The following is a 22,341-nucleotide window of genomic DNA, read 5'->3' on the forward strand; positions in this document are numbered from 1 at the left end:
CAAATGTAATTTTAATTTATTTTCATTCCTTCATATTATGGGATAAGCAATATGAAGGAATATGAAGTTGTTCACCTAAAATTAAACAGCAAATCATATGTGCAATGTTCTTTACTTCATGTGATTACCCAGAAAGCATTAACCACTGCAGGTCATTCTTTATTTGGGGAGTATGTCCACTTCCTAGTTCAAAGTGCGGGTCTGATCTTCATTTGGCTTGAATAACCTATTTTAATGACTCTAATACCCTCTGACGAGGGCAGTGGGTAAACTATATTGTGTGTGTGATTTTTACATACTCAATTCTATCTTCAACCTTTTAAATATAGAGTCCTTCCAAAATGAACTCTCTTCAGTAATGTCTCTGTAGTTTGTTTGTGTTTGCAGTGTTCTAACATTTTCACTTTGCTGCTGGATGCTTGACATTTTGGAGTAGCATTCATTTAAATGTTACTAGCCTGTATGTTTACAGTATCAGTGAGCATGTCAGTGATATTTCTGTGTGTGCCATGTACACAGCAATAACTGAAAACAAAATCAAGACTGATATAGTCAAGTTTAGAATTTTTGCCTTTGTGTATTTTAAACAAGAAAGTTTTCTTACTTGTTAAAAAGATAGATACTCCTACCACTTCTTTCTTGTGTATGCATAGAAGGATAAAATTCCTGGTATACTTTTTTTGTAAGTAAATGCATATTAAAGGTATCCTTCTTTTAGAGTGTAGTGGTATACTTCGTTTAGTGATAACTTTGAGTCTTCAAAGGTAAAAAAGATGATGAGATAAGGAGAAGCAAGTTGATGGAAAACTGGTGTAGTGGTTTTCTAGCGATGGTGAAATGTTTCTCAACAGGGCATCTGTTAACTAATGATATAATTTGTGTGACCTTCTATATGCTATATAGATATGGTTTCTCAAGTGTTCAAAGATCTTAATTAGCAACAAATAGAAAATACCTTGTAAGAGCTAAGGTATTTGAGTTTACGTATTAGGTAAAATAATTTGCCGAATATATATTCAGTCTAGTATTGTGCATATTGTAAAATATATTTTAATTTCTTCGCTATTCTATACATGTTTCTCTGTATTTTCTGTAATCTGGGAGTCTTTAAATAAAAACCAAGTATCGCTAACTCTTCTGTACCCTACATGCAAATAAAGTCATGTGTTCTATTTAAGAAAAGGTGAATATTTGCACAAAGAAGTGCAGCTGGCAATAGTGGGTTTTAATTCAAAATGCTTTGGAGCTGCTGCTGAAATCTTTATCTTGAAACTGAAGTGCAGTGTAAAGGATTCCAAAAAGAGCCCACCTATTTCTCTTTCAATAAATGCAAGCCTACCACAACTGCAGAGTCATGTGAGGATGCTGATGGTGATTGCAGCTTTTCCACTGACAAGAGAAAGACCACAGGACTTTGCTATGGGGATCTCTCCTCCCTTTCTTTCCTTCCCATTTCCTATTGTCCTCCAAATCAGCAATATCACCATCAGAACCATGTTACCAGTTACAGATTAGGACAGGGAGGTTGATCTGATAAATTATGAAAAAGGCTAAGCATGCTCTCAGCTCTTCAGTTCTAGCTACTGTAAGCTAAATTGTTGCTTTACCTGTAATACAGTAAATGTTTTAGCAATTTTAAGAGCAAATTGCTATTGATAAAATACTGATCACTATCAGGATATGGACTTTGCTTTTCTTCTTAGGCTATTTTCATTTGTTTCTTCTGCACCCTTTTAATGGAATATGTAGGTCTCTTGAAAGGTAAGGTTGAAAAATGCAAGTCTGCCCTGCATTTTGTAACAAATTATTTGAAATGCAGCACTTTTATTTTCTTTATACTATTAAAAAAAAAATCAGTATATTTCATTTAACCAGAATCATTCTTCATTCATGTTCAAGGAGTCAAAAGAAATCAAGAAGTTTAACAGACTAACTTCGCAGCACATCATAAGCTCGTTACTTTGGAGAATAAATTATTTTTTTATTTATATAACTTTACAACCCACTTTTTAATGCTTGCAGTTGCATCTAAATTGCTTCCAAGCCAAGGGCACAGGTCTTATCATTGAAAAGTCATGCACGATGCGGCAAAAAAAAAAAAAGAAGCTGCAACCCCCTCCCTCCCTCCACTGAAAACATTCTCTCTTTAAACCATTGCTACACCATGTGTTCATGTCAACTGCATCATATTGATATGTCTCTACAATGTGATGTGGGTTTACTAAAGGATTATAGGGCTGCACACATGCTTTTTATAAACTCTGCATGCATGGCTGATTTTGTCTTAATGTATTATACATCAGTTAATTCCTTTTGTTTGTTTGTTTGTGTCTCCAGTGATGCAGAGGACCATAAACCTCTAAAAAAAGGAAGCCGGACACCTTCAGACAGAACTGTGAAAAAGGAAGACAGTGATGATAGTTTAGTTGACTATGGAGAAGGTGTAAATGGTCAGTTCAATGAGGATGGCTCCTTTATTGGACAATATAGTGGTAAAAAAGAGAAAGAACCTGCAGAAGGAAATGAAAGCTCTGAGGCTCCTTCTCCTGTAAATGCCATGAATTCATTCGTGTAACCACAGAACTTGATCCCCTTGTATCTTCCATTTGTTTAAAGCACTTGTACATCCTCCTCCTCATACTATGAACATGCAGGTAATGGAGCTCCTCACCACAAGAGGTTAATGCTGTGAGAATATGCAGGTCAATACAGGTTTACAGCATAATGACACATTAAGTGGTACATTACTATGAATCAAAAGACAAAACTAAAATTTTGTTCAGAACTTTGGTATTTTTACTTTTTTTTAAAAGGAACTGACACAAACAATAACATTAACTTGTAATTTTGTTTCCTGTTGAAAATACAGTAAAATGCATGATAAAAAAAAAGGAAAAAAAAAAGCTACACAATTCACAGATGAACTCACATACACTGTAAAAACATGGTTTGACAATTTGTTATGCAGTCCTCCGCTGAATCCCTGGGTATGAATTCCGTTTTCATTGTCAGAGTGTTATAGTAGTATTATATAGAACTTCAATGTCTTTGTGGACATTGTTGTGAAATTGGTGACTTAATGTCTAGCTATCATATGTCTTTTTTGCAAGACAGTTAGGAACAGTATGTACAGTATATAATTGCTAAATGATTTAAGTATGACACTTGCATTTGCTGATGCTTAATGAGACCCTATTATCTGCTCTTTGCTCCTATTACTTTATAGCCTTTTTAATCTGTCAAGTATTACAGCAGTACAGTGTTCTATTTTTACATCAAAATACATTGAATTGATTTTAGGGCATAAAAGATACGCATTGCAATGCATTTTGAAATTTGTACAGTCATGGAAAGAAAAAAAAATAATATAAAAATGAGAGAAAATATTCCAGAAAACACAGGGCAAAATACATTCAGTGCCTTTATACAATATGCATTCCATAATGTGCTGTACTACTAAATCAGTTGGTGCAGTAAACTGTGATTAGCGGACTACTATCATTGCCAAATAAAGTAAAAATGTGAAGAAAAAACGTGTTATGAAACTGTTGTGCTAAAAATTGAAAGTTTTAAATATTTTAAACTACACAGAAAAGAGTATGATTTTTTTTTCCCTTTAAAAATAAAATCAGTGCTTTCTAGACAGGTCCAGCACAACATGTTTTCATGGCCTCAGAAAATTATAAATAAAATAAAACCAAAAACAAATCCAAAATTTAATTATTCACTAACACAGCAAGGTACAAGCTCTTGTAAAATAAACTGTTAAACATCCAAACTAGCCGACTACACCAGCGAGAGTGCATTTCCCTCTGTGTCCTGGCCTGATCAGTATGGCAGCTTTGTAATTATCTACACCCTGAAGCAGTGTGGGGGTTACCGCTGGGAACCACAGATCTCAATCTGACAAGTGCTAATATGGTTTAGTGGTAAAAGGTTACCATGATGGGTTAAAAAATTCTTTTCTCGCATACTATTTCAATCAAAAGTTTACCTCCAAATATAAATTTTTATAACAACCTATGGTTGAAGGAATGCTCAGTTTCATTTGCCAATAAATTGGTTTTTCATAACTTGCATCAAGTTTAATTTTAAGTAAGCTTTTTATATGTAGATATTTTGTTGAATTTGTAAATACACTTAAAGTGTAGATGCTATATGCTTCTAGGTGTTACATACAAATAAACCAAGAAAGCTTACGTTGTACTGTGTAAGAAGTACTATAGCCAATGGTGTGCATGGTATTTTAAAGCATCTACTTAAATACTTTTTTTTTTTTTTTTTTTTTTTTGCTGTGAAAACAAAATAGTGAACTGTTCTGCTTCTTTACTGCAGATTCCTAATTGAACCATTCAGAGCTTTGCCAGTGCATTGTTTTACACCGTACACCTTGCAGCTTTCGTGTATATATTGTAGGTAAAGCACAACTGAAGTAAGCTAGCTGTATTAAGCTGCATTTGCACCTTTGAGCTTTCCATTGATCATTTTTCTTAATGGGAACCAAAATAAGAAATTAATTCTATAAACATTGATTACAAAGCACAAAGAGAACATTTTTAATAAGATTTGCCAATGGTTTTGGTAAAAGAGAAATACAGTTTTACTCTTATTTAATTGTAGATGCTGAATTATCTGTGCATGTGGGGGTAAACATAAGGCTCACTTCTGTAATAGTGCAACAGATTTTGTATTAAAAATAAATGTGGTTTTAAACTTTCACCGTTTGTTCTGTTTACACTAGCAGTAAAAATGACATCTGATTCACCGTGCAATTAAGAATTCAAAGTGGACAAAAGCATGAAGCAACTCTGGCAGAAGTTGTTCCCATGAAGCTCTAGGACTTTAGGTACTGCAGCCAAATTATTTATGGAAAGTTGCATATCTTTACACGCTACCATTTCAAAGGATGTGAGTTTGTCTGACCATTTCCCATTGAAATCTGCTATTTACATTTTACTTCCATGGGTGCTTTATTTAGTCATATGTCTGCAAAGAAGAAAACCAGACCTGCAAGAGTGAATAAGAGAAAATATGAATGTTAATTCAAAAGTAAGCCCTCAGGTAGGATCCCAAATCAGGATTTTGTGTCCTAAAGGAACTGTCTGACACAGAAAGTTCTGGGTGTCTGTTTTTAAAAGGTGCATGAGGTGAGGAAATAAGTATCATCTTTTATAGTGCACAAAATCCATTGCAATGCTCTTTTCAGATTTTGTCTATTCTGTGTATGAATGGAAACAGACTGGGCAGGAGGGCAGCTGCTCTGCAGAGAAGACTGCAGGAGGGCCATGGATTCCAAGAGGTCCAGATGCGTCAGGAGATACATCAGAGAGTTGATGTTTGGCCATGATGCTGGAAAGAGGGATTTTATCACTGAATCAGAAGCCATCCTGTCAGCCCTCTTGTGTGTCATTGGAAAACCCTGGCTGTGGAAAACCTTGTCATCTGCATAGTGCCAGTTCTGGCGCCTTCAGATACTGGGCTGCCTGTTTCTCTGTACAGGTGTCTGTTGATTTTTCCAGCAATGTGCATTGACTGGGAGACATGAAATACAGCTGTTTCTGTTTTGATTAAAGAATAATTCGTGAAAAGAGGGGTCTGAGCTGCCTGGGCTTTGTTGGGACAAAACCGTTTTTGGAGGCACACGTACGTTCTTTGTGCATGTTCCCCAAAGTGTACTAATATGTATAGTTGCTATATTTTCCTTATAGTGAACTTTTGCTTTCAGTTTTCTTCTCACTGAAGTGACTGTATAAAAAAGAGGATACCCAGTGGTAATTTTTCTTGTAAACTCTTCTCACATTGTTCCTAGGAAAGTACAGTTTCCTTGTGGCTCCACATGGCAGAGGCAAAGTGGCAAAAACTTTAGGAACCAGATTCTGTTCATATTCTGCCTGGCCTATTTTAAGGCAGAACCTATATAAATAATATACAAAGAAATATTAGCTACAGTATGGAATTGTTTTCTTCTCTGAAAGAAGAACTAGGGAGAAAAGCAGGAAGAGGATGAGATTTCAATAATTCCTGAAAAGTAATTGCTGTGTTTCTGTCTGTCCTGGGTTCAGCAGTAGCAGTCATTTTTCTCCTTCTACCTAAGAAGGTAGCTGGTGCAGTGCTGTGTTTCTGAATTTCAGCCTGGGAACAACGCTGATAACACCAATGATTTTAGTTACTGCTCAGTAATGTTCACTCTGATCAAGGACTTTCTGAGTCTTATGCTCTGGCAGGGAGGAGGGGAAGCCGGGAGGAAGCAGAGTCAGGACACCTGACCCAAACTAGCCAAAGAGGTATTCCATACCACAGCACATCATGCCCAGTATATAAACTGGGGGCAGTTACCCAGAAGGGCTGGATCACTGCCTGGGTCAGGCTGGGTGTGGGTCGGTGGGTGGTGAGCGGTTGTATTCTCTTCCCTTACTATTTCCTTTATCATTATTTTATTATTGGTGGTAGCAGTAGTGATTTGTGTTATACCTTAGCTACTGGACTCTTCTTATCTCAGCCTGTGGGAGTTACATTCTTTTGATTCTCCTCCCCATCCCTCCAGAAGTGGGGGGAAGAAATGGGGGGAGTGAGTGAGCTGCTGAGTGATTCCGGGTTGCCAGGTGGGCTTAAACCACAACAGTTCTTTGTGAGGCCCAAAGGGTTGAGATAACGACAGATCTAACCAGAGTGTGTCTACTCGTATGTGTGATAAGCATTTATTGTTTTGACTTAATAGTCACTTGTCACAATGCTGATTTATTGGCTGCCAAAGTTGTTGCTCTTGATCTTGGAGTTTCAGCATGTTGTACCTTACTTCCAGCTGCTATTTGCTGTGTTAGTGTTTATTGGCTGGGGGTCTTGGGCTAAGGTTCTTGTTTCACTGTACTTTATGGTAATGACTTGTAATAACAATAGAATCATTGATCATGAAGCTGATCTGGCTTGCATTACCCACCTGCGTGGCTAAATAGGGAATTGCTGGGTATGCTCAAGTGGAAGAGGAGAGTTTACAGGTCATGGAAAGAGGGGCTGGCCACTTGGGAGGAATATAAGGCTGCTGCTAGAGGATGTAAGAAGGCAGCTAGGATGACTGAGGCCTCCTTAGAATTAAACCTGGCGAGAAGGGTCAAGGACAGCAAAAAGAGCTTTTTCAAATACATGGCAGACAAAACTAACACCAGAGGCAATGTAGGCCCGCTGATGAACGGGATGGGTGCCCTGGTGACAGAAGATACAGAGATGGCAGAGTTACTGAATGCCTTCTTTGTCTACTCTGTGGCAGGCAGTCCTGAAGAGCCCTGTACCCCTGAGACCTTAGATGAAGCCAGGTCAACGGAGCGGTTTGCCTTAGTCGATGAGGAATGGGTTAGTGACCAGTTGGGCAATCTGGACATCCATAAATCCATGGGTCCAGATGGGATGCACCCGCGGGTGCTGAGGGAACTGGCAGAAGTCATTGCTAGACCACTCGCCATCATCTTTACCAAGTCTTGGGAAACAGGAGAGGTGCCTGAGGACTGGAGGAAGGCAAATGTCACTCCGGTCTTCAAAAAGGGCAAGAAGGAGGACCCGGGTAACTATAGACCGGTCAGCCTCACCTCCATCCCTGGGAAAGTGATGGAACACCTTGTCCTTGGTGCCATCTTAAGGCATATCAAGGATAAGAGGGTTATGAGGGGCAGTCAACATGGCTTCACCAAGGGGAAATCATGCTTGACCAATCTCTTAGCCTTTTATGAGGAAATAACACGGTGGATGGATGATGGCAGAGCGGTGGATGTGGTCTACCTTGACTTCAGCAAAGCATTTGACACAGTCTCCCACAGCATCCTCACAGCTAAATTGAGGAAGTGTGGACTGGATGATCAGGTAGTGAGGTGGACTGTGAACTGGCTGAAGGAGAGAAGCCAGAGAGTTGTAGTCTATGGGGCTGAGTCTAGTTGGAGGCCTGTAACTAGTGGAGTGCCTCAAGGGTCAGTACTGGGACCAGTATTATTTAATATATTCATCAACGATTTAGATGAGGGAATTGAGTGTACTATCAGCAAGTTTGCTGATGACACTAAGCTGGGAGGAGTGGCTGACACGCCAGAAGGCTGTGCTGCCATCCAGCGAGACCTGGACAGGCTGGAGAGTTGGGCAGGGAATAACTTGATGAAATATAACAAGGAAAAGTGTAGAGTCCTGCATCTGGGCAGGAACAACCCCAGGTTCCAGTATAGGTTGGGAAACGACCTGTTAGAGAGCGGTGTAGGGGAGAGGGACCTGGGGGTCCTAGTGGACGACAGGATGACCATGAGCCAACACTGTGCCCTTGTGGCCAAGAAGGCCAGTGGCATCCTGGGGTGTATTAGAAGGGGGGTGGTTAGTAGGTCGAGAGAGGTCCTCCTTCCCCTCTACTCTGCCCTGGTGAGACCGCATCTGGAATATTGTGTCCAGTTCTGGGCCCCTCAGTTCAAGAAGGACAGGGAGCTGCTGGAGAGAGTCCAGCGCAGGGCAACGAAGATGATTAAGGGAGTGGAGCATCTCCCTTATGAGGAACGACTGAGGGAGCTGGGTCTCTATAATTTGGAGGAGACTGAGGGGTGACCTTATTAGTGCATATAAATATATAAAGGGGAGTGTCATGAGGATGGAGCCAGGCTCTACTCAGTGGCAAACAATGATAGGACAAGGGGTAATGGGTACAAACTGGAACACAAGAGGTTCCACTTAAACTTGAGAAGAAACTTCCTCTCAGTGAGGGTGACGGAACACTGGAACAGGCTGCCCAGGGAGGTTGTGGAGTCTCCTTCCCTGGAGACATTCAAAACCCGCCTGGACACATTCCTGTGTAACATTATCTAGGTGTTCCTGCTCCGGCAGGGGGATTGGACTAGATGATCTTTTGAGGTCCCTTCCAATCTCTAGCATACTGTGTGTGTGTACTCTGTGTGTGTACTGTGTGTGTGTGGTCACCATTTCTATACTTTGGAATGTATATAATAGAAGTGTATAGCAATTACTCATCTTTTTTCCCCTCCTCCTTTTTTCCCCTGTGAAAGAGACATTCCCTTACGTTCCCAGCTCCCCCACCAGACTATTTACAGCATCATTTGAGGGTTCTGAAGGTTTTGAATGGCCTTTGAGTACCTTTGAGACCTGCCTGCTGATTGTGATGGGGATCAGCATGTTGGCACACATACAGAGGGTGTTTTACACACGACCGTTTTGTCTGATCTCGAAAGTTAAGCAGAGTTGGGTTTGGATCTTGTCTAGGGCTAGACGACAATCTAGGAGGACCAAGAGGTTTTCCCCGAGGCTGGAGAGTCAGGAGTGGCAGGGTGTGTGGGATAGTATGGGCAAGGGTCATGGGTTCAGGCCCCATGTTGGGTGCCACAAAGAACTGTCGTGGTTTAAGTCCAGCTAATAACTCATAACCACACAGCTGCTCTCTCACTCCCCCACTTTTCCTCCCCCCGCTCCCAGAGGGATGGGGAGGAGAATTGAAAGAATGTAACTCCCACGGGCTGAGATAAGAACAGTCCAGTAACTAAGGTATAACACAAACCACTGCTGCTACCACCAATAATAGTAATGATAAGGGAAATAACAAGGGAAGAGAATACAACCACTCACCACCCATCAACTGATACCCAGCCCGACCCAAGCAGTGATCTAGCCCTTCTGGGTAACTGCCCCCAGTTTATATACTGGGCATGACGTGCTGTGGTATGGAATACCTCTTTGGCTAGTTTGGGTCAGGTGTCCTGACTCTGCTTCCTTCTGGCTTCCCCTCCTCCCTGGCAGAGCATGGGACTCTGAAAATCCTTGATCAGAGTGAACATTACTGAGCAGTAACTAAAATTGGTGTTACCAGCGCTATTCCCAGGCTGAAAGTCAAAAACACAGCAGTGCACCAGCTACTAAGAAGGAATAAAATGACTGCTACTGCTGAACCCAGGACACTGTCTCACTCCCTCTCTCTGTCTTCCCCCTCTCTTAGGAGGAAGCATTTCAGAAGGCTGGCAGAAGCAGCAACTGGTATCATGAGAAGATAGGAATAACTGAATGTCCTACTTGTAGGAATCTGCCCCCAAATGATGCCCCCCCACTGAGGTGCAAATAAGCCTGCCAGGCCATATTTTTTTAATTTCTGAAGGGATGTCTTGCTGCTCTTTGTACACATGAAGTGGAAACTTTAGACCAAACTGTCAGGATAAATACATGTCAACAGGACTCTGACAGACAGTATATGTGATCCATCATGACTGTAAGTAAGGAGGAAAATTGTGATCCGTGTGATCTCATGACTTTTGGCAACAAAAATATACACAAAGTTCCTTACCGTGCTGACATGCAGATGAGCTCATAAAACATTCATATCGTGTTTAATATCCAAAAGATGGATCCTTCATTTGGGGTTGGAGAAGTTTGCTCAACTGTGAGTTAATTTGGCAGCACTGGCTTTGTCCCTCACAGGATAGAATTGAAGCCAGCTTGCAAGTACTACATTTGCATATGTTACATGTTGGGGAGTGAGGGAGGGCAAGAGATGGCCCCTGTCAGTGGGACCTAGCCAGCCTTTCGACCTGCTCCCCTTAACCTGAGGTGCTCAGGTAAAATGAGGAAGTTTAGAAGATAGTATGGTTTCCGTGACAGCTGGATAAAGCCCGTGGCATCATGTCAAAGATCTAAGCTGCTACTGTAAATTCGATTTAATTCTGACTGACTTTCTATTATATTTAGTGAAGAGGAGGAAAAATACCTGGTCCCCAGCCTGCCATGTTGCACAAATATGCATGCCCAGGGTTTCGGATTTGAGCCTTCCAACAAGGAATGTTTAGGCAGTCTAATTCCAGTGCCTAACTTCTTAAAACTTGCAAGGTCTTGTTCTGCCTCAAGGGATGAACTACATTTACCTCTGATAATAAACTGTATTTGGTATGTCTTCCAGAGGGTATTGCCCTATTTCCCATTCCAGAGGATTCTGAAGAGGAGTACTTTGGTCTTGAAACCCAGCATCTTACCTGACAGAGGACAGCAGCCCCCTTCATACATGACTCTTTTCCTTATGTTTGCAAAGATCTAAGGGCTTCAAGACTTCATAGGACAAAGGGGACAAATTACATTTTCTAAATGGCAGTATTCAGAGTGTATTCCAAGTAGATGGTCTGCAACACACGTGCTGCAGTGGGAGAGGCCTCACGGGCATGTTGGCAGGAAAAGTTAGCCTGTTTGGTGTAGTAAGAGGAGGAGGAAGCAAAATTGAAACTGCTGAGACACAGAAAATGAAAAAACCCCAAAGGTACAGTACTGCAAGTTTCTTGTAAAAGAAACTTCTAGGTAGGAGAGGCAGCAGAAGCCCTTACCAGTCCAGAGAAGCACGACCTGCTGGGTGTAAACTGGATTATCTGTTGCTGACAGACACCCTATAATAGCTTAATAGTGGGTCATTCTCCTTCTAGAGAATTCTGTGGTTTAGTTTGAGTTGGGTTTTTTTGTCTGTTTATCCAGCTATTGCTTCAGGAAGCTCAGAAGGACTTTCTAATCTTAGAAACTTGTGTCATATGTAATGAAAACTGCCAGTAAGTTTGTAGGTTTGGGATAGGAGGAGTACTGAGGCAGATTGACTAACAAACAAAGCAAGTTAAAACTTATCTCCTGGGAACCAGCTGTGTTCTGTAAGCACAGAGCAAGGCCAGCTGAAGGGACCCATTTCCCTTTGCTTGGGAATTTGACTAGTGGTGTTCCAGTAATTTGGGGGAAGTGGGCATTTTCCATGCTGTTGCGATAAGAAAGATACAGGGGAGCCATACAAGTTGTTTGGTAAATGAGTAACATGATGAGGACTGCAAACTTGGAATACCAAAATTAATGTTTTTGAAGAGCTTCTTCAGGAAAAAAAAATTGAGGAGAGAAAAAAGGCAGCTGATTGAAACAGTTTTTGGCCAAGTCAGAGGACAGAAGAATGGGGAAAAAAAAGCTGACTTGGACTGAGATACTTTAATTTCCAGTGGGGAGAGGAAACGTGTCCTTTTCTAGGCGGTCTGATGGTCTCCAGACAAAACCACCCCATGTGGGTGCACTAGAAAACCGGTTCCACTGCCTACAAGTCAATGCTATAGCTTGAATGCTGTAGTGGCCCACAGGCCACGCTTTTTAGGTGTATTATATAACTTGAGCAATTAGTGAGCCAATTAGCCAGCAAAAACTTTCATCAAGCTGAGGTTATTTTTTCCTCCTGGGTTTTTCCCAACAGATGCTTGGTTCCAAATTTTTGCTTTTAATAAGAAAACAGCCTCTGCTGTTCTACTAAAATTAGGCAATGGCCTTCAACTTTATCAAAAGGGAGCTTGTATCTATTCCTCCAGAACAAACTGGGGTTTTGTTATTGTGAGAGGCAGCCCAGCCTTCAGTCATTAGCGTTTAAAACTAACAATTGACCACTAGAGGGAAGTCACAGTTGTTAGTGGAAGCCTGGGGAAAGCTGCTACTCGAGCCAATGCATCTAAGTTCACACCACATGTGACAGCATGCATGTGTATATGTATATGTATATGTATATGTATATGTATATGTATATGTATATGTATATGTATATGTATACAAAGCCACTACAAAATAGTGGCTAATAGAATAAGACCCAAGTTCATAGATTTACTTGTTTTGCAAAAAGCAATACTGCTATTTGTGGAAGCAGTAATGCTAATGACCTTATTCTAACTTGCCCATATGTTATCATGATCATAAATTACAGGGATATTTTGGGCAGTACTGCTGTTCATGTGAGAAGCCCAGGAGCCCAGCCTGCACTGGGTACTTTGTAGGCCTGTATTTCATCTCGCTGTAGTACTGCACTCAATCTGGGTCTGAATTTGGCAGGATTGCCCTCAATCTCTGTGTCAAAGAAGAAAGGCTTGAGGTCCTGACACCTAAAGATGGTAATAGCTTGTCACACAGCAGACTGTGCTCAGGCAGGGTGGGTGTTGCAGCAGTAAAGCAAAAAACAGTGCTGTGCTGGCTCTGCCTGCCATGCCTGCCCCCCTGCTCTGACCCACACTCCTTTCTAGGTGTGCCCACTATTAATCCTTGTGATCAGGACAGGCAATGCACCACACATTTTCACTATTGCACCACCAGAAGCCCTGCTGTTCTGAAATGAGACGAAGAAACGCTGAATTGGTTCATATTGTCAGACAGCATCAGCTTCAGAGGGACTTGGCCTGCAGGAGCCATCTCGGCACATCAGGGCTCATTCATGTGAGGAGGATGGAGGCTCTGCCCTTCAGGATTGGCATCACATCACCCATGTGGTAGCAGCAACGAGTGGAAGGGGAAGACATTTGCAGGGTGTGCACAGCTTTGTAGCAGGAGACCTGTTGCATGGATCAAGGCAGTAGAATAAAATAAGAGAGACTGAAGTGCTGAGAAAATAAGTAGTTTTCAAAACACTATTGTATTAGCAAGTATCAGCATCACACCAAATACACAGGTATGAGATGTTTGAGGTTAGAGGTGGGAATGCAGCTACAGGTGAATGAATAACAGGAAATAAAATTTGGCAAATTGTTCCTTTTTGCTGCTTGTGAAAGCAGAGACAATGAAAACCGGAACCCAGGACAGCTGTTTAGGTGGAGTGGACAGTCACTGCCCTGCCAAACCCACTGAAGCTGCGTTCATTTACACCAGCTGAGACTTCTGCTCATGGCGTTTGAGGCAGGGCTTTGGGCAGAGGTCTGCATAATGAATAGGTTTTTAATTAATAACTGCCTAATAGAATGTCAGGGTTTCTTCACTAATGACAGCAGCCTTCAGCAGGGCCGTCACAGCCGCAGCCAGTTTACATTCTGGAGAGAGCCATGTGGCAGAGCCTGGGTCTTTCTTTCCTAAATCATGTATTTCAGAGCACAACTGGAAAACGTTCTACTACAAATATTAAAAAAGCAAAGCATCTTAATTACACAGCTGATTTTGGTGAGATTATTCATCAGTTGTTCACTAAAAATTTGCAACAGTCACAGTAATGCAGCAGGACCGTTTCAGAGGCACAGTCCATGTTTTTAAGAGGCTTGCTCTCAGAGTGCACCTTTTAATTCCACACACAAAGGCTTGAGGAGATCCTTCTTAATTGTAGATTATATTTTCTAATTGTAATGGCTGGAATTTGATGTTCCTTGCAAAAGACAAAAGAAGGTGAATTTCCCTGTCACTCATCTCAAGCTTTTGTGCCGGTTTGGCCCTGGTTTTGGTTGCCTGTCAGACATTTATTTTTTGTAATACATCTGGTCAGATAGGTTTCAAGACTGATTTACATCCACTCACCACTGCATGGTGAGGTTTTCAGTGAGGTTGTCAGAGAAAAGTTGCTAAATGCCGTAAGACTATATTTGTCAGAAATCAGATGTGATAATCAGCGCAGCCTGGTCCTGCATTTAGCCATAGTTTTTCCCTGCAAATTAGATTTTAATTGCAAATAAGCTTTTCATGTGAGACTTGAATTGGTATAAAAATACACAGATATTGAATCTGAAATGTTCAGCTACTTCAGTTGGCAAAATAAAAGGTAATGTATGAAACTCATGGATTGCTGTAGTTCAAGACAAATGAAAAGATGGTCATTCCAGAGGGGTGGTTCCTATTTCAGATAATAATGTCAAGTGAAGACTATAGAAGCAGAAATGATAGCTTTGATACAAAATTGTCATTAATGCAGGTCTTGGCCTCACATCAGGAGCCACGTTTCTTTTCCCTGTGCACAGCCATGAGCACTCAGCTTCACTCAGAGGCTCCCCAGTACTGCAGGGCTCTCTGCAGCAGCACGGGCCCACCCAGGGCCAAATTCCCACCACCACTCCAAAGTGAAGGAGTTACTGGGGGGGGGGGGGATTGTGCCCCGAATTCTGCCACCACCCATTAGTACTCAATACTGACCTCGTGGTAAACACATGATTTTACAGCATGTTACATCATGCCATTACCTCCCATGCTGATCAACAGCACATTCCAACCCTAACCGTTCTATGATTATGTGGCTCTATGATGAAACAGAACTATTCTGTTGACTTTTGTCTTTTTTGATTCTGACAGAGACTCTTGGGACATACACTAAGGAACAGGAATTTGGATATCAGCACAGATTTCTTAAGCAACTTAACATTATAGTGTATCCTCACCTGCGAAACGCTCCTCAGAAATGAGTACATTCTGTGTTGCATGAAACAAAAAGCATGTGGGATTATTTTGTTCTCACTGCATAAAACACTCCTGAAACTGAATCCTGAGAAAGCTGTGTCATACAAAATGAGTGCAGTCCTCAGACACTGCAGGTGGGCTACAGCCATGTGCTGTGAATCACACAGTGTGGCTCAGGAGTGATCCGTAAATCTCTCCATGTTCCATTGCTACTAACAGCAACAGGCACTTAGAAATGCATCGACTGCAGCACTTCAAAACCCAAGATGATTTTTGTGTAGTTTGGCTGGATAACTATGTTCATTGGAAGTTTATTGTCCAGATTGAATAGCCCCAGGCATTCTGCTTCAGTTTTGGTATGGGTCCATGTATCATCCTTGCAGGAAGGGTTGTCAACTTCATTAATCTATGCACTACTGATTTTTTTCACCTTCTAAAATCCTAATGCACTGCACAGCCTAACCTTGCAGTGATAGCCCAAATCATACTTGAGGAGCTGTGTTCTGGAATAAAACCACACATAAAATTGAAATATAAACTGATTAAAATAAACAGTACATAGCCTAGCTGCATGTGACTGAGAGTAATGTGATACTGTAATTACCCATTGCATCCCTACCTTTTCAACAGGTATCCTCAAACCACATCCAGGGTGTATGTATGTTTCTGCTAAAATATACATATACCCAGGTATTTTCAGTCATAATTCCTCAGGAAGCTCAAATAATTGCTGAAGCCTCTCCATGGTTCCAGTCTAAAGCTCAGTGTGACTTTGAAACGTGTTGGTTTACCTTATTCTGCATTTGAGATCATTCACATCTGTGCAGTGATGCTGAGAATGGGCATTCCAGGGAAACAAAAGATTTTCATTTTTAAAGACATGAACTAACAGCAGCAACAAACATGAAAAAGTGTACAGGTCAGAGGACATGAATGTACCACATGCACCCACAGTGCCTGGTATGTATGATGTAGGTGTGCTGTATGAAAGGTACGTTTCATGTACACATTCATTCAAGCACTAACACATCAACAGAATTCAGAGGTAAGTGCCAAACAAGAAGGCACAGGAGGAATGACAATGATGGCTAGATAGGCAAGCAACAGACCGGAGGAGAAAGGCAGAGATAGGAAAGTGTAAGTGACCAAGACCAGACTTTCCTACCACAGATGTATTTACTTATAAAGCTTTGAGAGAAATGAATCTGTAGGATCTTCATACTGGGTTTACATGAATAGACAAGAATAAATCCATCTAGAAGAACTTTATTGCCTCTAAACCATGATGAAAGAAGGATTAACCTTGAGGAAACAAAAAACAGAGAAGAATGGCTGGTTGCCCAAACCTAAAAGGACTTCCTGCCCACTGCCACATGTGCACTTCTGTGATGCCTTAAAATGTTTTTGTTGGAGGGAAAAAAAAAAACAATTTCAGAGCCAAGTAATTGCCACTCTTCTATTGAATAGTGGTTAATCAGACATCCGGGGAGAATTGGGTTGATTTGAATACTTTATTCTAAAGAGTATCCAGCAATCATGTTCTGACTAAATGGATAATCAAATAAGTCACACTCTCCATTTAAAAATGTAGTCATTGTTAACAGACCTAATATCTGAGCACACAGTTTTGTCACTGTATCCAGATACAGGGGCAGTTAAAAAAGCACAGTCCCTTCAGGGGCCCAAAACACTCTGAAATTGGCTCCAAGCACCAAAGCTGAAAAAAATCTGCTTCGTTTTGGATAGTCCAACTACAAGGAGATAGGATATATGCATGCTATCAGTTCCAAAATGAGTCATATCCCAATAATAAACTTCACAGTAAATTGAAATTTATGTGGCAGTGAAGTTAATGGGAAGAATCAGATTTTCATTGGTTTTACCATATACTTTAGTAATTTGTTTTCCAGTGGGCTCAGCTTCCTATCGTGGTGCCTGCATCCTTCCAGCAGCAAAAGACAGCACACCTGATCTTCAGCTAGTCCGTAACAGCCAGTTCCCACACAGGTGAGCAGGACTAAACTGGTTTGAAATAGCCGGCTCTAAACACTTTGTCAAAAGGAGAAACCTGGACTGTCAGAATCCAGGCAAATTGGAAAAGAGATCTCAACAGAATGAAATATGTCTCTTTTTCCTGTTCTTTTACATCTGTGATTTCCTTCCATGAGATCAGGTCCATCACAGGAAGGAATTGGTTGTTGTGGTTGTTGCTATTTCTGTTAGCAGCACAAGGCACCTTTTAGAGATCCTGATGTGTTAAGCGATAATAAAAATGAGATAGGACCCATCCCAACTAATTTAAGTTGCCTAAAAAACAACTCAGGTGTTGTCTTTAAGTTCATCCTGATACCCTCACAGGAGACACTGATAAGCCATTATTCCCCATATTTTTCATGATTCTCTTGAGTGGCAGCCAACCACGAGAATCGAGCCCATCTCTTAAATCCTTCTGTAAGAGTGAAAAGGCGCATTACAGACTGGGAGAGGAAATGGAGAGACAGCAGGACCTGTGGGACTTGCAACTGTCCACTTACTTGTCTGACCAGAACTGGCTTCACTGTTCTCTATACTGCCCCAAGAATTGCAAGGCTGTTGCTCAGGGGACAGAGTTTTATGTAAAATATACACACCTCCAGCTAACAGCAGAAGTTAAGGTACACAACTTGCTTCAGTAATGCCGTTATAGACACCCTGGGCAAGCTCGTATAGCAATAGAGCTACCGCAGAGGACCAACCTCATGGATTCTTTCTGTAGGTACCAATAATGAGGAATTTGGCATCAGGAAACTCAGAATTTGGGCAAGTTCATCAAAACAGGAGGATAAACCGGAAACTGCACAAAACTCGACACTTGTTTTGAAATCAGAGATTCTATAGGAAAGCAAATCTTGGTCTTTGAAGAAAGTGAGACAGATATTTCGGTCTGTTAAATCCTGGCAAGGGCAATTTGAATCAGTCATGTCAGAAACACAGTCATCCTGTTGGAAGAGCTCCAGAAAAGAGATTAGCAGTTGTTCAAGCAGGAAGTAATAACAGCAATTCAGCCTCCTCCATGGAAAGGTAATACCACAACAATGTGATGTTCCTGGGATAATGGAGCTTTAGGCTGGTGAGTGAGTTGATGTCATTGATAAAAGATAGACTGGAAACCGTGATTACTCCAGTGAAATAAATCTCACTCCATGAGAAAGGGCATAAATCATGACATGTACCTGAAAAACATCCTGACAGTACGCCTGAGAAAACAAAATGGCTACAAACACACCTGATATGATACAAAGATTGTAAAGGTGATGTTGATAGTGATATTCCATCACCTGGTATTTTAGTACTGTGTGAACCTCCAGGTCCCATCCAAAATCAATGAATTCTGGACAACAAATAACATTTCATAAAACGTCTAGTTTTTCCCACACAGCTGTGGAACCAAAAGCTGAATCCTGACCTTTTGGCATCCTCAGAGCACAGTTGTGTTGTGCCTTGACCCCCCTAAGTGGTGAGGTCCCATAGCTCTCTTCCACCCTTTGTCCATATCTGTTATTGGTATGATTTCATAGCGTAATTTGCTGAATGGCTGTAGGCTATGCAAGTACCCTTGTCTGCAGCTGGACCTGCCACTTAAAAAAGGCAGGATTTCAAAGAAATATGTGATCCATTTTTTAATTATCACTCCTAAAACAACACAGAGCACAAAAAGAAACCGAGCCAGTGGGAGATGAAGATATTCACTAAGAGCAAACTAAGAGCAAAAGCACTGATAGCAACTTGGCAGCCTAAGGAGTACTGGAGACCAAGGAGGCACGATAAGGAATAGGAATTGTTTTTGCAGGCACTGAATACAGCCACTGTGATTTGGAAGCTGTATGAAGATCAGAGAAAAGTAAGGGAAAAAAAACCTCAAACATTACTAAGACTTTAGTTCTGAGCAGGTCCTACATAACCCCCAGAGTCTGAGCTTGGTGCTGTGATAACACAGCTCACCACTTAACTGGAATGCTTTCACAGCAATATATAAAATGATTTCTAGGAAGATGGAGCTGCAGCTGAACCATTTATCACTGTTCATGGACTGGCTGAGTTCAGACCAGTTCAGTTTTATGGGCAAAGATGCTTCTTGGGGCTCTAACTCCAAAGCACATATATTAGCGTAGGCATCCTTTACTCCATGATTGTCACTCTTTTCCTCTGCATTGGAAACTAAACAAATCTGGACTCTGCAGTGGTAAAGGATCCCATAGAGCCCTTACGTGTCCAGAATAGTCCCTTTCCAATTTCAGGGACTCTGCATTACCAAGTGTGGAAAATATATGGGCAAAACACCTCAAAAGAACTTCGGTTACTGTGAAAAATATAACTTTCCTTTCCCAGGAGACAGAAGGAGAGAGACACAGACAGGCAGATTTGACAGACGAACTACTAACATTTGGACAGAGAAAAATATATGAAGGAGATCAAATATGACTGCTGAATAATGGAAAAGTCAGGGAGAACGCAGTAAACTTTTGAATTGTGCAAAGAGAAGTGGATCCTGGGGAGAGTTTGGAAAGATGATAGAGACTCTGGAAGGTCTGTAGCTAGAGCTCTGTCCTAGGCAAGGAGGAGAGACGGGCTGAGACACAAGACTGAGCAGAGAGAGGCAACAAGCAAAGGGTCAGATCTGGAAGGTGTCAGGCTGAAAGCTCAGGCTGACTCCACATAACCCAATAAACTAAGCAGGCACATGAAGAAAACACAGTTGAAGTATAGGGGAGAGGCAGATGAGTCACAAAGGAGAAGGAGATCTTAAACAGGGGTCAGGCAAAATCTCACATAGGAGGGGATATCAAGAAAAATATGTTGGCTGCTGTGCTGAAAGAGTCATTGAGTTGGATGACACAGTATTTCCTCCTCCAAAAGTGCTGTAAAAGCTCTGTGCAGAGAAGTTTCAAAAGAAAGACTGAATCAATCCTAATTTAAGCAAGGAAAGAGCTGGGCAGAGGAGCACTATGCAGCAGCCACAGAGGACTCATTTGCTGTAAATATAAAGGCACAGACTAAAAGGGGAGATATACAGTGCAGGGTGATACCAAAATCACATTTATACCTTGGTATTTCTATTGCATACATATACAATGAAAATTGTTTATGAGTTTATATAAGACTGACAAAAACATTTAAAATGAAAACATTTTAAAATAGGGTAATGAATATATTTCTGAATTATTCACTTAATAAGAGTTTCTGTATTTTTCAAGCACAAAGGCTGCAAGGTAATTAAATGGGTATATAAACCAAGTGGATATCATGGTCAAACAGACATAACCTATTGCAGGGAGATGCAATTGAACCTGCCCCATATAATTAACAAGCAGTCATCAGCTTGCTCAGCCCCTGCAGAGATGTGCTTTCATTAGCCTGTGCTGGCTATTGATAGCTTCCCGTATTTCCATCATCTCCTGGAGCATGAGGCAGCTCTTCACACTTGTCTGTATGCAGGACTGGTTGGTCAGATGTGGGGAAAGACTGCTAGGGGCCAGCCAGGATAATGATTTTTAGCAGCTGAACTACAGAATCCAAGGCGATTATCTAAAATGAATTCAGTTTGTGAATCCAATTAAAAGTGTTTTAGCACCATGAGAAAGCAAAGGTTTTCACTGCAATTACAGAAATAAGCTTATGCTAAGTATTTCCCTTACCGGAATGCAAAGCAATGTTTGGGGAATACACTTCTGTACCATCAGCAGTTTATAGGTACTGTAGAAGCTGCGCAGGTTTGAAAGCTCAGCCCTGGTCAAGGGAGAAATGAAGCAAGTCTGAGCAAGTTCCCACACAAAGCTAGGAACTGGAGCAGGCTTTTGATTTCATGGCACCAGGAGCTGACGAAGGTCTGAAGCCAGAAAGATTCTCACAACTGAAGAAGGAGTTCCTTGTTTCATAATTTTAGGCTGCCCATTTACACTGGCTCGTAGCCACAAGTCCAAAAGTAAATGAGTGCAGCTTTTGTGGGAGTGCAGAAGTAGTTCACAGTGACTGTGGTTACTGGGATCATTCATCTGATGATAAATATGATCAGATGATATTATAATCTAGCATGTTAATATTACAAAATATTACTATATTTTATATATTATATACATAAAATATATACTTCACTATATATTTCAATATCTGTAAATATATATTTATAATATATGTATCATATAAAATATAATATAAAAATATTATGAAATAAGATTGTAGCAGTCCACCGGTGTAATTATTTTTTCTGTTGTTACTGTATGTGATATTGCATATATCTCATCATGGCACCATAAAAAATAAATCAAAACCCTTTAAAATAATCTCATTCAAAATTGCTATGCAATACTCCATTCCTAAATCCTATTTACAAGTTTATCATCCAAGTCCAGAGACAACCTTGCTGATCTCATTTTACATGTCTTCTCTTCAAGTGTAAGGATAAGGGTTTCAGCATGAGCGATTCCCCAGAAGCAAGATAAATCTTATTTTCAGATTGTGTGAGTGATAGACACTGGCACTGACCTGCTTTTTTTTGAACTAAAGGAGTAACTATTCTACCTAGGCAGAAACAGAGATAATAATTGATGTACGGTTGTGCACTTTTCAGTGTCAGGATGAATTAGATGATTAAAGTAGATCTAAAAAGATCAGGTAGTCTCTGTGATATTTAATTCACAATCTTTATTCATCTGATGAGATTTCTGGCTCTTGCTGCCTGACTCAGCACAGCCACAGTTGCTATACACAGATGGAAGACCCACATAGAGGTGGTTCCTCATCTTAATTAACTCCTCTCTTCTTCCTTATGTCTCTCTAATGCTGGCCTTGCAATACTCACTCAAAATCTTTTATTATATCTCAATACCTTCCAGGTCTTTTTCACTGGGTCTTCATAGTCCTTACCAACCTGGACAGCCTTGACTTACCCTACAAGACCCTGCGTCCAGCGAGGGTATACAGAAAATGCTTGCAAAGTGTTGCCTAGGACCTGGTACCAGGAAAATTTTAAAAACCCATAGGACAGCTTGAGGAATGTGAGTGAAACATCTCTGAGAGGCTCATTGCATGGGTTGTGCACTAATTCTGAAACCTGAAGTAGTCAAACCCCTGATATTTAACTTTTTATGCAGTTGTCTAACACTGGAACTTGAAGTTAGCAGAAAGATTTACTTTTCTCTCAAGTGT

At 41.0% G+C, this 22,341-nt stretch overlaps 1 protein-coding gene across 16 annotated transcripts in view; it reads left to right on the plus strand.

The window, feature by feature from the left end:
• NRCAM (neuronal cell adhesion molecule) overlaps positions 1-4,719 on the plus strand; it is a 68,975-nt gene extending 64,256 nt beyond the window's left edge. For 12 of the 16 annotated variants that reach the window (XM_062612205.1, XM_062612169.1, XM_062612179.1 and 9 more), the window contains one exon: positions 2,338-4,719. In XM_062612205.1, coding sequence (XP_062468189.1) covers positions 2,338-2,575 — 238 coding nt within the window. In that variant the 3' untranslated portion in view covers positions 2,576-4,719. Of the gene's footprint in view, positions 1-1,703; positions 1,762-2,337 lie in introns of all 16 variants that reach the window. The other 4 variants (XM_062612277.1, XM_062612281.1, XM_062612264.1 and 1 more) reach the window with 2 other exon arrangements.
• Positions 4,720-22,341: the final 17,622 nt, after the last annotated feature.

This window comes from Pezoporus occidentalis, unplaced genomic scaffold (genome assembly GCF_034315485.1).
Source record: "Pezoporus occidentalis ecotype Australia unplaced genomic scaffold, CSIRO_AGI_Poc_V1 ctg100, whole genome shotgun sequence".
Classification (NCBI taxonomy): Eukaryota; Metazoa; Chordata; class Aves; order Psittaciformes; family Psittacidae; genus Pezoporus; species Pezoporus occidentalis.